The following is a 13720-nucleotide window of genomic DNA, read 5'->3' on the forward strand; positions in this document are numbered from 1 at the left end:
AATAATTACCGATCTAATAATATTGAAATATAAGAATGAACGTTATCGCAATACTTATTTCAAAACTTCTGAACGAATACCATGCAAGTTTAGTGGTGAGAAGAAAAACTGTAAAAGCTGGCGTCGACTAGAATCGACGAGTCAACTAGAATGGAATTGCAAAAATCAAAATTAAATTTCAGAATTTTTGCATCAAATTCATGTGTTGGCCATTGAGATAATGCTATTAATTTTGTTTCCAATGATCTTGGTACATGAATAAGAATAACCATTTTCACATGTTTTGATCAAAGTCCATGTGGTCGCCAAACATGCATCAAATTCATGTGTTGGTCATTGAGACGATGCATCATGCTGTTGGACTTTTTCCCATCGATCTCAGTGCAAGAATAACGATTTTGACATGTTTTGATCAAAATCCATGTGGCATCAGAAAAATAATTTAACATCTTTGAATCACACACATGCGGTTATCAAATGTGCACGTGATGTACTCTTTCAGCACCAAGATAATGCGTTTGAAAGCTTTTACAACTCCAAATTCATGTGTAAAGAATAATTTTGGGTACATTTTGTTCTAATATTGAATTATTACACTTCTAAGAGGCATAGGGAATAATCTAGCGAAAGTCCGAACTCGATATAAGTATAACCTAGGGAATGAAGTATGTTGATTTCTATTATATTGAACCCGCAGTTTTTCCTGTTTCCGCTTCACTCGAAGTGCGATAACTGTTGTTCCTGTTGAACCAGCTTTAAGAAAATCAATAGCGTCCATCCTTAATGTCCAAAGTACCCGTACACCACGGACAACAATAAAAAACTATAAAGCTGAGGAGGCTGAGGATTATAAGTTTGTATTTTCATTTTGTTTATCCTTTGAAATTTCCTGTAATAGGCTTTGCTGTTGGAAATAAATTATTATTATTATTTTTTTTATTATTATCCTTAATAATGCAACAATGTTGACAGTGGAAGGTGGAGTATTTATTGAAGATGGATGGTTACTCAAACTGACAGATATACACATTGAAATTTAATTAAAATACTCAAGATTAAGGACACAATTGTTAAAAAATTGTGTGTATGGTTGGTTTTGCTGACTTTTGTTATACGAGCACAAACGAAGCACAAACGATTGCAATTAAACCCGTCGTTTGTGCTTTAATTTCGTGCGTGAAGTCAGCTGACCATTTTGAATTGTCCATAATTGTTGTATGGTTGGTTTTGCTGACTTACTTTATACGGCACAAACGAGCACAAACGAAGCACAAACGATTGCAATTAAACCCGTCGTTTGTGCTTTAATTTCGTGCGTGAAGTCAGCTGACCATTTTGAATTGCCCATAATTTTTGTATGGTTGGTTTTGCTGACTTACTTTATACGGCACAAACGAGCACAAACGAAGCACAAACGATTGCAATTAAACCCATCGTTTGTGCTTTAATTTCGTGCGTGAAGTCAGCTGACCATTTTGAATTGCCCATAATTTTTGTATGGTTGGTTTTGCTGACTTTTGTTATACGGCACAAACGAGCACAAACGAAGCACAAACGATTGCAATTAAACCCGTCGTTTGTGCTTTAATTTCGTGCGTGAAGTCAGCTGACCATTTTGAATTGCCCATAATTTTTGTATGGTTGGTTTTGCTGACTTACTTTATACGGCACAAACGAGCACAAACGAAGCACAAACGATTAAACCTAAATCCGTTGTTTGTGCTTTTCATGGTCAGCTCACTTCACGGACCCTATCTTAAGAGCTACTTTTTTGCTATTTAGTTCGATATTGTGTCGAGGCTTGCACTAAGGAACGAAATTTTCTGTGTCTCTTAGAAAGACACTTATAGCAAAATATCTAATCTTTAAATTCTCATAATTTTACCCTTTTTCCGTTTATGTTTATATGTACGTTTGTTGCATTTTGATTAGCCAAAACTTAATCATGAAATTTGCTTTACTTTAGCGATCAATATGATCAATGAAATCCAAAATTTGATTGAGGAAACGGTTAAATGCATTGATTAAGAAAAATAAAATTGGCTGTGTTGGAAATTTTAAGGACCTAAAAAAATTAAACGGACATGAAAAAATTTACAGATTTAGCAATCCATGCGACATCGGAGAAATTGGAAATGATAACCGTATAACCGAGCGCATAACGCATATGAACAAGACACAAATAGTCCTTATTCGCCCAGGATAACTTGCTACACTCGCTTGCAAGTTCGCTCGTGTCGTAAACGTGACCCTTCTGAATAATATGCTCAAAATTCTATCAAAGGAGATACACGAGAATTTTAGATTGGAATTAACAAAACAATTGAGCACTATTAAATAAGTACCGTATCCCCGACTTTTCCTTCACCTACCGATCACGGTCGAGTACGGTACAATCGTCACTTGATGCGACACTATTGTCTTTTGTCTTAAATGAAACTCGTAACTTTGTATCCATATACGAAATCAGAAACTAATTTTTTCGGACAAACACTATTAATGTGGAAGCCGCTATTATGGCCAATTTCTCCACCGGTCCTTCCGTCCGTCCGAGGCCTTAAGTACTCGTACACTTTTCAAGATGTTTATTTCGTTTTTTTTGCATTCGGCAGCTTATAACTTTGGCACCTCAACCAAGAACAATCTAGTCTATTAGCGTGCGCATGCGCAAACTGCGCAGCGTCAACTGTCTTATTTCTAGAGAACTCAAAAAAGCAGGGACAATATGTCAAGCAAGCGGCACTAGGACAGTGATCACTTATCCCTACTTTGAATTTCTTTAGACCTGCAGCGAAACTAGAATTGTTAACACTTCCGTCTGTATATGTATATAGGTTATGTATATTTATATACCACAATGTGCACCAGTTCACCACACTAAGCTCCTACCACACTAAGCTCCTACCACACTTACTTTACAAGAAAAGGTGCATCCCTGTCCATGCCTAAGCATAACTCTGCTAAATACGAAAAAAGTCCCGAATATAATGGCATTAAGATGTACAACGCGTTGCCTCCCAGTATAACTATGGAAAAGTCACCACACATGTTCAAACAAAAATTAAAAGCATTTTTACTGGAGAAAGCGCTATATAAAGTGAACGATTTTATTGTTTAGTGTTAGTTTACCTACGTGTTTGTGTTTTTATACAAAATTTATGTATCGTTTATGTGACTTTGTCAATATCAATGTTATACCTATTGATCTGCTGACAGCAAAAGTCCCAATTGTCAGCGTTCAATCAAATTCCAAGAATCAGAAAATTATTATTGATAAGAGTACGGCAGGTCAACTTCTTCATCGACCACTAGTTGAAAAATTTGCTAATTAGAAACAAGCTCCAAATTGGCAAAGCGCGATTTTAGAAGAAGAAAATTAATTCAAAAGACTGGTAATTTTGTTTGTTTTCGATGACAGCCCTGTCGAAACTCGTTCCCTATTCAAATTTTTGGTGGACGATGGTGATTTTTCAGATACGGTCGTGCATTATTACAAAACACCCTTACTCGTATAAAGAAAAAGGAACAAATCATGCATTTGCAAAATAATCAAGTGTACTGATTAGTTATACCACAACCACATACGATAGTATTTTAATCTGTTAAACTGTTTTATCGGGGGTAATTTTTAAAGAGTTTAAAACAACGGTCTGTGATATGCACAATTTTATTAGCACCCTACAATATCAAAAAAGCAGGAAAGAAGTGCTAATTATGTTTTTTAAATGGGTCTGCAATTGGTATACATTGTAATTATCTACAATTCCAGAATAATTTTTTGGATTCGCATATTAAACTAAAAGTCAAAATAATAAAATTGATAAACTGACGTACTTACATCAAAGAGTACCAGTACCAGGTATTCGCAACGGCTTCATGAACTATTGGATTAATATTGAAGTTTCTAAACACGATTACACAATTATTTAGTCAACACATTTGAGCAGGTTTCATTAGAACTAAAGTGCAAGACGATACCAAATTAAATAAAAAGACAGGTGAGTAACGTAACGTTAACGGCTAAGATACAGTTTCTTTCTTACGGGATTTCTCAGTGGCGTGGAAACATTCACTCATGAAATTTAAAGACAATAAGAACTTAATTAAAGAAACACCGACCTCACAAGACGCATTTTTTTCTTTACTGTTAATTACTAGTTAAGTAGAGCTTGTCGATATAGGCACACCTACCTAGAGATTTTATAACTGATCGTTGATAGGTACTTCGTAATTACAATTTACAATTATCAATAAACGTTCATTTCACCCCACCTTTGACCACTCGTACCATTACTACTTATGCGATTTGGGTTGTTCACTAATTGTAGCTTTTTTTCTGGTAGACAAGATAATATAGGTAGAAGCTTCGGTTTAAATTTAAAAAAAAGCGTGGCATTGTTCGTTTGCCACGCTCACTTTCATGCGAAATCGCGCCATCGATAAAAACAATGTAAATAAACATTCAGTGACCACAACTTGAGGTAAGGTGTAGTTTGGTGGTATAACTCGACGAATATAGTTCTAACTGACGTCCGAATTTGCAAAAGTACCTATCTAAAAATTATAATTGTTGATATTCGGATAAGTTGGTGAAAATATTTTCATTTTCTTGTAAGTGTTGAATTGTTTTTAAATGATCGATTATTTGTATAATCATATTAAAATGACCACAAAAAGTAAGTATTGGTCAGAAAATTGCAATAAAAAAGTGACACTTTGTGAGTGGCGACAGAAGTTACTACTTCTTTTTCTCTTACACACCTTCGCTCCCTTTTTTTACCGCGATGTATTAGAGAAATAAGTCTCTGGTAATACAAGATTATGTACAACATTATAGTTAAAAACCGGCCCGTGACGGATTTGTCAAAAAAAAGCGCGCGCTCGTGAGGTTCGAACCCGCGTCATCATAATCGATAGGCGGCGGCCTTACCAGCTGCAATACAATCACGGTTCTATTAATAAATTGTCGCTTATACTTTATAATAGCCATAAACCTCGGAAAAGCATCACGCGGTCACTCTGATGCAATTGCGCGCAGGCCTATTGAGGGCTCAGAGCAAAAGAAGAATAATAAATAAATAAATAAATAAATAGGTAAATAAATTACTAAATAAATACATAAATAAATAAATCAATTATTACACGTCATTAACAAACTCATTTTATTTGCTCTGAAGCTATTAAATACGCTTCAAATGTGCATATTAGTCAATTTCAAAGACACATCGACGATTTTATTGCGATCTTTTCAATGCGATTTAATAATGCCGAGATCTCCTTCGGCTCGCACGGAATTACTCGGGCGTGACGCATGAGATGATGTTACATACATACATATCATACAGTGCATACCGAGCGATAAGGAGTAGTCACTTCAAAAATAATAGGTAGGTATTCCTATCACCTTACCCACTAGTCAGTTGTGATGACGAAACTATGCGGGTAAGATCCCAATTACTTATACGCACTCATTTCTTTGACTGTTTGGATAGTGTATCCAACCCTCTGTTGGTATGATCTTCATATTGGCCATCGAATTTCTTCATTTTCTTTGCCACGAGCGAAACATTCGCTCTTTTTGTTCATTGTAGTTCATTATACGAGACCTAGGATTTTGTTCTGTTCTTGACATCTTGACATATAAGGAATTATATCCGATCACGATAAGGGATAGAGAGAGGGGACCATAGTTGGTAGAAATCAATGCCTTTCGTTGAGATCAACATCATTAGAATGCCATGAAGGAGAAAACCAGTTCCACCCCTCCCCAAACCCCCTCTTTTGATAAGGGGTCAGAAAGCAGAGCGGTAGTTGGTAGAAACCAGTCACTCACTGATCTCGAAAAGGAGTCGAGCGCGAAAGTAATAGTTTGTACAAACCAATTTATTTCGATGAGACCTTTCAGTACCATGAAACCACCATTGACGTTGCGCGAGACAAGAATGGGGATTTCTTCCCTTAACCAACCAGGTCATTAAAAGATTTAGCTTGAGTGAAAGTTACAACAAGTAAAAAGGTTTTCGCCCTAAGCCGAGTAACTCAGTGCATTTTCCATGCATTCATCAGTACTTCCCAAATAAAGGCAATACCTATGTGCGCTGTTTTTCTTTACTAAAGGCATCTATGGTTAAAATTTCAAAGAAATATCTCCATAAATAAGAATGGTGACATTGCGCAATCTGCGCATGCGTCATCTAATTTTTACTATAAGCGATGTTTGCCTTTAATAGAAGTGTCTACTTATTTAAAATTTCAACAAAATATATATTAATAAATAAGAAAGTTGATATTCGCGATTGAAGTTGTGACTGAACCATCAGTAAAATCTTGTCGAGGGCTACCATATTCCCTTTGTCGGTATCCACTTCCGACATCCCATTCACCCACATTTCGCGTTTGATGTTTTGACTCCACGTCTCCACCATCGGTAAGATCTTATCGGGGGCTATCACATTCTCTTTGTCGGTACACCTAGCGGTACACAGTTTCGAGATCTAAGACACTTTTGGGCGCCTAAAATCGACAATTCCTCGAAGCGTGTTGGTGGAAAAAGGTGGTTCATTTCGCCGCTAAGAAAACAACAAAATTCCGCCACGCAGGAGTTGTGCGTTGACAAGATCTTTCCGACGACACTTATTTGAAAACAATCGGAGAAAAACTGTAGAATAAGATAGAAAAAAACTGAAAAATCTCCAGGTTAGTATAACACGCTCGTGGATGGCGCCCAGATGTCGCCGACCCCACATCTTGTAGCTCCGTCCCTAAAGTGTTAATTGCACGGCTCCGATAGGTAGATGTACACTCCTCGTCTTTTTACAAGCGTTTTTCGACGGGCTCGCATTTACTGCCAGCCAGCCAGCCAGCCAAAGTGAGATTAAATAAATTTGCAAAAATGCGCTAAAAACTTAAGTACCTAGCTCTTCTTGTATATGCTTGCTGCGAAAATAAAATTTTTTAATCACTTATAATCTTGATGATTCTATTATTCCATTATTAAAACTCGTGCTGCATAGTGCAGTTTTTATACTCTATTAGTCATCTCGGTGGAACAATGGGTCATAAAAATTGAATTACTGCGACACAAATACTACCAATCGCAACGGCTATAAAATTTTTACCTGTATACTTAATGAAAAACAAATATTTGAATTTCCCGCCCAAAATATAGCTACTATTCTGACAGACACGCGAGGCCCTGCTGCTTCAACCATATGATCGAAATTTTCCTCACTAAAGTACTATAGATCCCATTGGTTGGTATATGTAAATTTTATTAATTATTTGTTAATTATAATTTTTAAAAAGTCGAATTGCTCTATATTTGCGCTTCCAGTTTCACAAGGTGATAACTGTCTCAATTTCAAAGTGGTCTTAGCTTTTTCCAAGTATTAACACGTGACTTTACAAATAGGAATAGTATCAAAGTTTATAAGTGTGCTGGGTGAGCGGGGTCTCTGCCGTCGCGTTTAGGTTATGGGTAATCAATGTCACTTTGTTCGGTGCATTTTTTAATTGTCTAAATCTGCCTGGATAGTGGATCCAACGTAAAATGTTCCTGATTATTAAGTATCACTAAAAACTGCCGGCCCGTGTGGGCCGGTTCAGTTGAAGCTGGGGCTTTTGTGGAAAAGCTCCAATCGAAATTGTATATAATCCTCTCATTTCAGGAATGATATATCGGAAGGGTACTCACACGAGAAAATAGAAGGCCTGAACGTATGTATATACAATCCGTGCGTTTGCGTACAAATACGTTTATACTTGTCGCGCGGGAAAACCTTCCTCACCTCGTTCCTTCTGTACTGATCACGTTTTCCATAGAGGAAATACAATATGCCTTTTCACTTGTTGTTGTGTTCCTTGAGTATAATTTGCTTCTTTTTGAGTCACTTAATTTGTTCTATTTACATATTAGTATTGTAATTTAAGATGTGACATGTCTTTTCTTTACGGTTCCGATTCCGATTTCGGTTCCGATAAACCAAATTTAAAAACTCCGCTTCAGAATTCGGTTCCGATATAACCACTTCCGTTACATCTCTAATGTGTTACGCCACTGGTTGTTATATCAACTTTGAAATTCAAAATAAGCATATAATTACCGTTTTAGGGACGAGTCGATGATTATTGTGAATATTTATTTTTATTTTGTACGGTAACTCAATAAATTATAAATATCATTTATGAGAAAGAAGTTTATACTGAAAGGTCATATATTAAGCACACATCTATTATAGTGAAACACAATTGTTATGTACAAGCCCCTGTGGCCTAATGGATAAGGCATCGGCCTCCTAAGCCGGGGACTGTGGGTTCGAGTCCCACCAGGGGTACACACTTTTTTTCATGCAAAAACCTTGCGGTTACCCTTCAGTCATTTAATTTTGCATATGTATGTACTAAATCCACTTGATAAATTCTTTTCTAACAAACACCTTCACAAGCCAAGCAGTGTTGTACGTGTCTAATGTGTCTAATTTAAGTAATAAGTCTGCGTAGCCGGAATACAAATACATAAGGCTACCGTTTACGTTATACTTATTTTAAGAAGATTTATGGTAAACAAATTCTCCGTTTGTTAGGAAATAGCAATAAAAACTCACTGAACTGTACCTATTGTGTAAGTAAAAGTAAACAATAGAGTGGGGACATTTATCATTAGGTACCTAGTTAATGAAGGAGGTAAAACTGTATACCACCTATTTAAAATAAAATGAATCTTTCGATAGTTTTTGTATGTGTTATACATATAAGGTAGGTACGTTCGAGGCCTTATTATTCAAATTTAATTTGTACTACTTCATGACAGTAAAGCTGTGCTATTTGGGACTCCAGCTGTGCACCAAGTAACAGAGCCAATCGATCATGCGGAAGGACCAATTTGGGATTGTAGAACTGGATTACTGTATTTCGTTGACATTTTTGAAGGGAGAGTTTTAAGTTACGATTATTTTACAAACGAATTGAATGCGGTACGTTTGTATGGTAACACAACGCCAGTGATTCCCTCGCATAGGGATCCTAATTTGTTTATTGTTGGTGTGGAAAGATCTTTATTCGCTATTAAGTGGGACGGTAAAGGTCAAATTGAAGCTAAGAAAAACCTAACGACAGTATCGCAGCAATTCCCAACTAGTAGAATTAATGATGGCAAAGCTGATCCAATGGGAAGAGTGTGGTTTGGTGAGTTGTTGATTCGATGTTTTGTTTGTACTCACTCATGTTATCTATTAAGAGTGTTAACATTTTAGTTGAATGTATGATAACAGCATTATGCTTTTAATTGCAGGTACAATGGGATTTGAAGGTCCAGCAGGCGTTACACCAAACGAAGGTGTTTTATATTTGGCCTCCAAACATACGTTGAACAATCCCGTACCTGTCATACATCCAGTCAATATCAGCAATGGGATGGCTTGGAACAGGGCGCTCAATAAATTTTATTACATTGATACACTTACCTTCACTGTAAGGGAATTTGATTATAACATTCGCAATGGCAACATTAGCAATCCAAGAGTGGTGTTTAATGTAACAGAGCACAAAAACTTGGGAGGATTTCCAGATGGAATGGCAATTGATAAAGATGATAATTTGTGGATCGCGTTATATTATGGAGGAGCAGTAATTAAAGTAAACCCAACTACACGTTGTGTGCTGCAAGTTGTGGCAATCCCGGCGCAGTGTGTCTCTTCGGTGGCGTGGGGTGGGCCAAATTTGGACGTTTTATTTGTAACTACATCCCGCCATGCTTTAAGTGCGGCTGATAGATTAATGCAACCTGCTGCTGGAAGTGTTTTTGCCGTTACTAATCTTGATACGCGTGGTATACGAGCATCTTTCGCTAACATTATAGATAAAATTGACTCTGATTAAATCAAATAGGTACTTGGTACATTGACTATCCCTTGTCATCATACAAAATAGAGTTATTTAATTAATTATCTTAGGTACCTAATGACATATATATCTTTTTGTTCTCTGGTTGAAATGGATTTCGTTTGGTTCGCCACTGATGCTGGAGTAGTGAAAGGGGTAGGAGGAATGAAAACGCTACATTTACCTTTTTTGGGACAATAGTTAATACCAGAGCGAGCTGGATACATTTATCCATATGGTTCAAAAATCAGTAATTGTCAGAGATAAAAGCGTCCGGTTGTTGTAAATTTGTAATCTGCAGAGTTGACTGATCCATACAGTCCCTCTGACCAAATCGACTATAGGCAATAGTCTGGTAAATACATTTTTGTTATAACTGGATGGAATTTTTAAGTATTTGATTTAATTGTGATATTTGAAAATGGTAACAATTTTTACATTTACAATTTATTTGTATATTGTTTACACCATATTACATTCTTTATTTCGTTTTTGTTTTTGAAATTACAAAAGCGAAGCTAATTCACCGCTCGGGGGCTAAGTCATACTATGCGGCCAGTAGGTAGGGGAAAAAAGCTAAATCTTGGGTTTTTTTTAGTAATACTTCATTGAATTTTTGTTCTAACTTTTGTCTCCTTCTTTGCCGCTCATTTTTTAGAAACTTCACGAAAACACTCCACTAATAAATGAGTAAAATTTCCTAAGCTAACACGTAATGACGAACACGATTGACGACACGGCATGTCGGAGTCGGACACGCTGGCGGCTGGCGCTGAAGCAAATCAAAACCAACATTTTCCATGGACCATGTGATTAATAACATAACGGCACCAATGCTGGAAAAAATGACCCGAAATTGGACTGACAGAATGCGTTTCGTCAGGGACAGCCGCGGTGGCCATATGCCTCAAATAATTTTTTGATCTTCCCAAATAAAACAGATTTTTTGTATCTATTATTTATTCAAATTTAAAATTCTGTCGGGCTTAAAAAAACACCCTATACACGGTGTCCATTTTTCGTGTGCTACTATGGGAATCTCGTTTACCTGAAGAGATAGAGAGTTGGTTAAATGGAGGCAAAGTTGCGAATTTTCGTGCTGAATAATAATCTGAAAAGAAATTAAAAATATATTTAGTAGTTTTGAAAATATCGCAAAAAAACATTATTCAGGCACTTTTTAATTTTTCGGGAAGTGTTTTGGAAAAACAAAACGTTCTTTTATCGTGAACAAAAGTTAGACAGTTCGATCCATCTGTCTGGTTGGAGCGTTGGCTGGGAACTAGTTGTGTTGAGATTTCATCTGAATAGAATTGAACCTTCGTTTTGTAAGAAAATCAATTCAAATTAGAACAAAATGCTTTCGCAATAATTCTAGCACAAACGTAAATTACACTACTTAAAGTAAGTCAACCTGTTGTGCACAACAAAAGAACGTTTTGTTTTTCCAAAGCACTCTTCGTAGAAAATGAAAATTGTAATTTTAGGAAAAATGTGTTGCTGAACCATACCATGTGTGATATATCGTTGTAAAGAGAAAAAAAGACGTAATCTCAAAATGTCAAAATCCAAAACGGCGCCCATAAGAAAAATTAAAGTTGCCACGTGTTTCTCCGTCATCCTAAAAGTTATTGAAAACGGGATGCCATATTCGAAATCTCCATTAAAAAGTGTCTGAATAATGTGTTAATTAGAAATGTCTAGAACGATTAGTTTACTATGAAAAAATTAAAAACGAAAATCAGACATTTTCTTTTTTTTGCAATATTTTCAAAACTATTGAAGATATTTTAAATTTCTTTTCAGATTATTATTCAACACGAAAATTCGCAACTGTGCCCTAATTTAACCAAATGTCTATCTCTTAAGATATGCGAGATCCCCATAGTGGCACCCGACAAATGGACACCGTGTATAATCAAAACAAGTGCTGGCACAAATTCAAATTCTTAACGCTTGCGGTTGTGGCGTTTGAGGGTGCAACACATCTGCAAGTTGACATAAGTGAGAAATGACATTTGGTAGGTACCACAGTGGCCTTGAGCGGACCCAAGGGGGGCCTTGAGCGAACTGTTCAGCAGAATCAGAAGCGCTACACCGCTACTTGTGAGCGGTTAGTCGCGATTCATACTATACGTACCGTCACCGCACCGTCAACGAAACGTCAAAATATTATTACATTGAAAGCTATCAGCTATGGACATATAGACCGGGAGATGGTGCCACGCCACTTTTTGTTGTGTGATTTGCTACAAGTATGGCCTTAGATCATATAGTATGGCGACCATTCAAAGGTAACTCTCTGGGAGTGGGGCCGTTATTGCGTGACGATTGTTTAAACATGTCGGAACATTTAATGATTTTGGACAATTTGCTACACAAAATTCTTTGGATTTTCTGGTAGTTGGTGCCTCGGTGACAAAACAAATGACGGAAATGAAATGCCATACTTTTCCGGTGGGCCTTATTAGCCCGCCATACTGATTTGAACGTGTCGATTGTTTCTTTTTTTTGGGTGCCATTTGCTACAAGCTCATTTTTCAAGTCCTCAATCAGTCATTCACGAAAACATAGTAACGAAAATCAACCTGCCATACCGCACCGACGGGCCCGGATAGCCGCCATACCCATACCGGCGCAAAGATGTCATTTTTGTTAATAAATTTGGTTTTGGCTTCAGTCTGGTGAACGCATAAAATATCGAATATCCTGCCTCATGAATAATCGACAAGCGACTAACGCGAAAATTTGTTTCAATGTTTATTATAATATTTAACGCAGTATGCGCGCCTAACTGACGCAACTCACATTACAACTCCGGTAGAACGTGGCCGTCCCGGCCCTTTGCCATCACATGGCCACAACATTGAACCCGATTGGCTACATATGATTCAGTCAAAAAGTATATCATCCTGGTATCAACAGTTTGAATTGGTGCTCTTCGTGAAAACGTATGCGTTCCAAATGTAAGGTTATGTTGACAGTGATAGAAAGTGAAACATTATTCCGGTAAAATGTCAACAGCCCTTTTAGCCGTCTTCGCCGTTATTTTATGTGTACTCTTTCGAGTATTTAACGTTAATAGTCAACCTCAGAGACCGTCCATTTGGTGTTCAGATCAAGATTTTCTAGATATTATTCTTAAGATCTCATCATCAATTTTACAGGAACCGTAAGTACTTTTTACTATTTTTTGTATAATACGATCTACGGAAGATCATTATCTTTTCCGGTAGAGTACGATAATGAATCAGACGAGAATTAGTAAATCGTAACCAGCAGCTTCTTTTTATGGCACGATAATTTTACTCTTGATGCTCGCATGTTTATTGTTATCGCCTATCGGCAGACGACAGTGAAAGTAATTGGGCAATTAAATAGTAACAAGGCATGAATGGAACTTTTTTTCATTCTTTAATTAAGAACATAATTGAGTAGGTAAATTGGCAACTGGCCACTTTTTATTAACTCGTTGAACGTTCCGAAACAAAAATTAATGTTTTGTACACAAAATTCCAATTTCCACTCCGGATACTGTTACACAATCATAAACGCGGTTAATCTACCTGCTTTAATGAAAACGTACCTAATCGAAAAGCCGGCCGTTTCCGGAAAGTTATAAGAAATTTGATTAGAAATGAACAAATTTTTATAAAACCGCAATTTACTTACGTACCTAGTAACTTTTTGTACAGCAACCGGACGAAATGTTGACTCGAGAATACGAGTTTATTAGCGTAACTGGCTATCAACAATTAACCTCGCAATTAACCTCTTACTTTTAAACGTAAAGTGCCCAGTTGAAATTTCGAAATCACCTGTTGGTTTGACAAAATTTTGT

General features: G+C 36.7%; 1 protein-coding gene and 1 non-coding gene across 2 annotated transcripts; both read left to right on the top strand.

Moving 5' to 3' along the window:
* The first annotated feature begins 8260 nt into the window (after positions 1-8260).
* Positions 8261-8333, top strand: Trnar-ccu. Its single transcript has one exon. It is a non-coding gene; the product is annotated as a tRNA-Arg (tRNA).
* Positions 8334-8439: 106 nt separating this feature from the next.
* Positions 8440-10369, top strand: LOC116159778 (regucalcin-like). The gene is made up of 3 exons (XM_031472857.1): positions 8440-8754; positions 8810-9183; positions 9290-10369. Exons 1-3 carry the CDS (start codon positions 8714-8716, stop codon positions 9874-9876), a joined length of 1002 nt encoding a protein of 333 aa, XP_031328717.1. The 5' UTR covers positions 8440-8713; the 3' UTR covers positions 9877-10369.
* The last annotated feature ends 3351 nt before the right edge of the window (positions 10370-13720 follow it).

The sequence above is a fragment of the Photinus pyralis genome, unplaced genomic scaffold (assembly GCF_008802855.1).
Source record: "Photinus pyralis isolate 1611_PpyrPB1 unplaced genomic scaffold, Ppyr1.3 Ppyr1.4_LG1, whole genome shotgun sequence".
NCBI lineage: Eukaryota > Metazoa > Arthropoda > Insecta > Coleoptera > Lampyridae > Photinus > Photinus pyralis.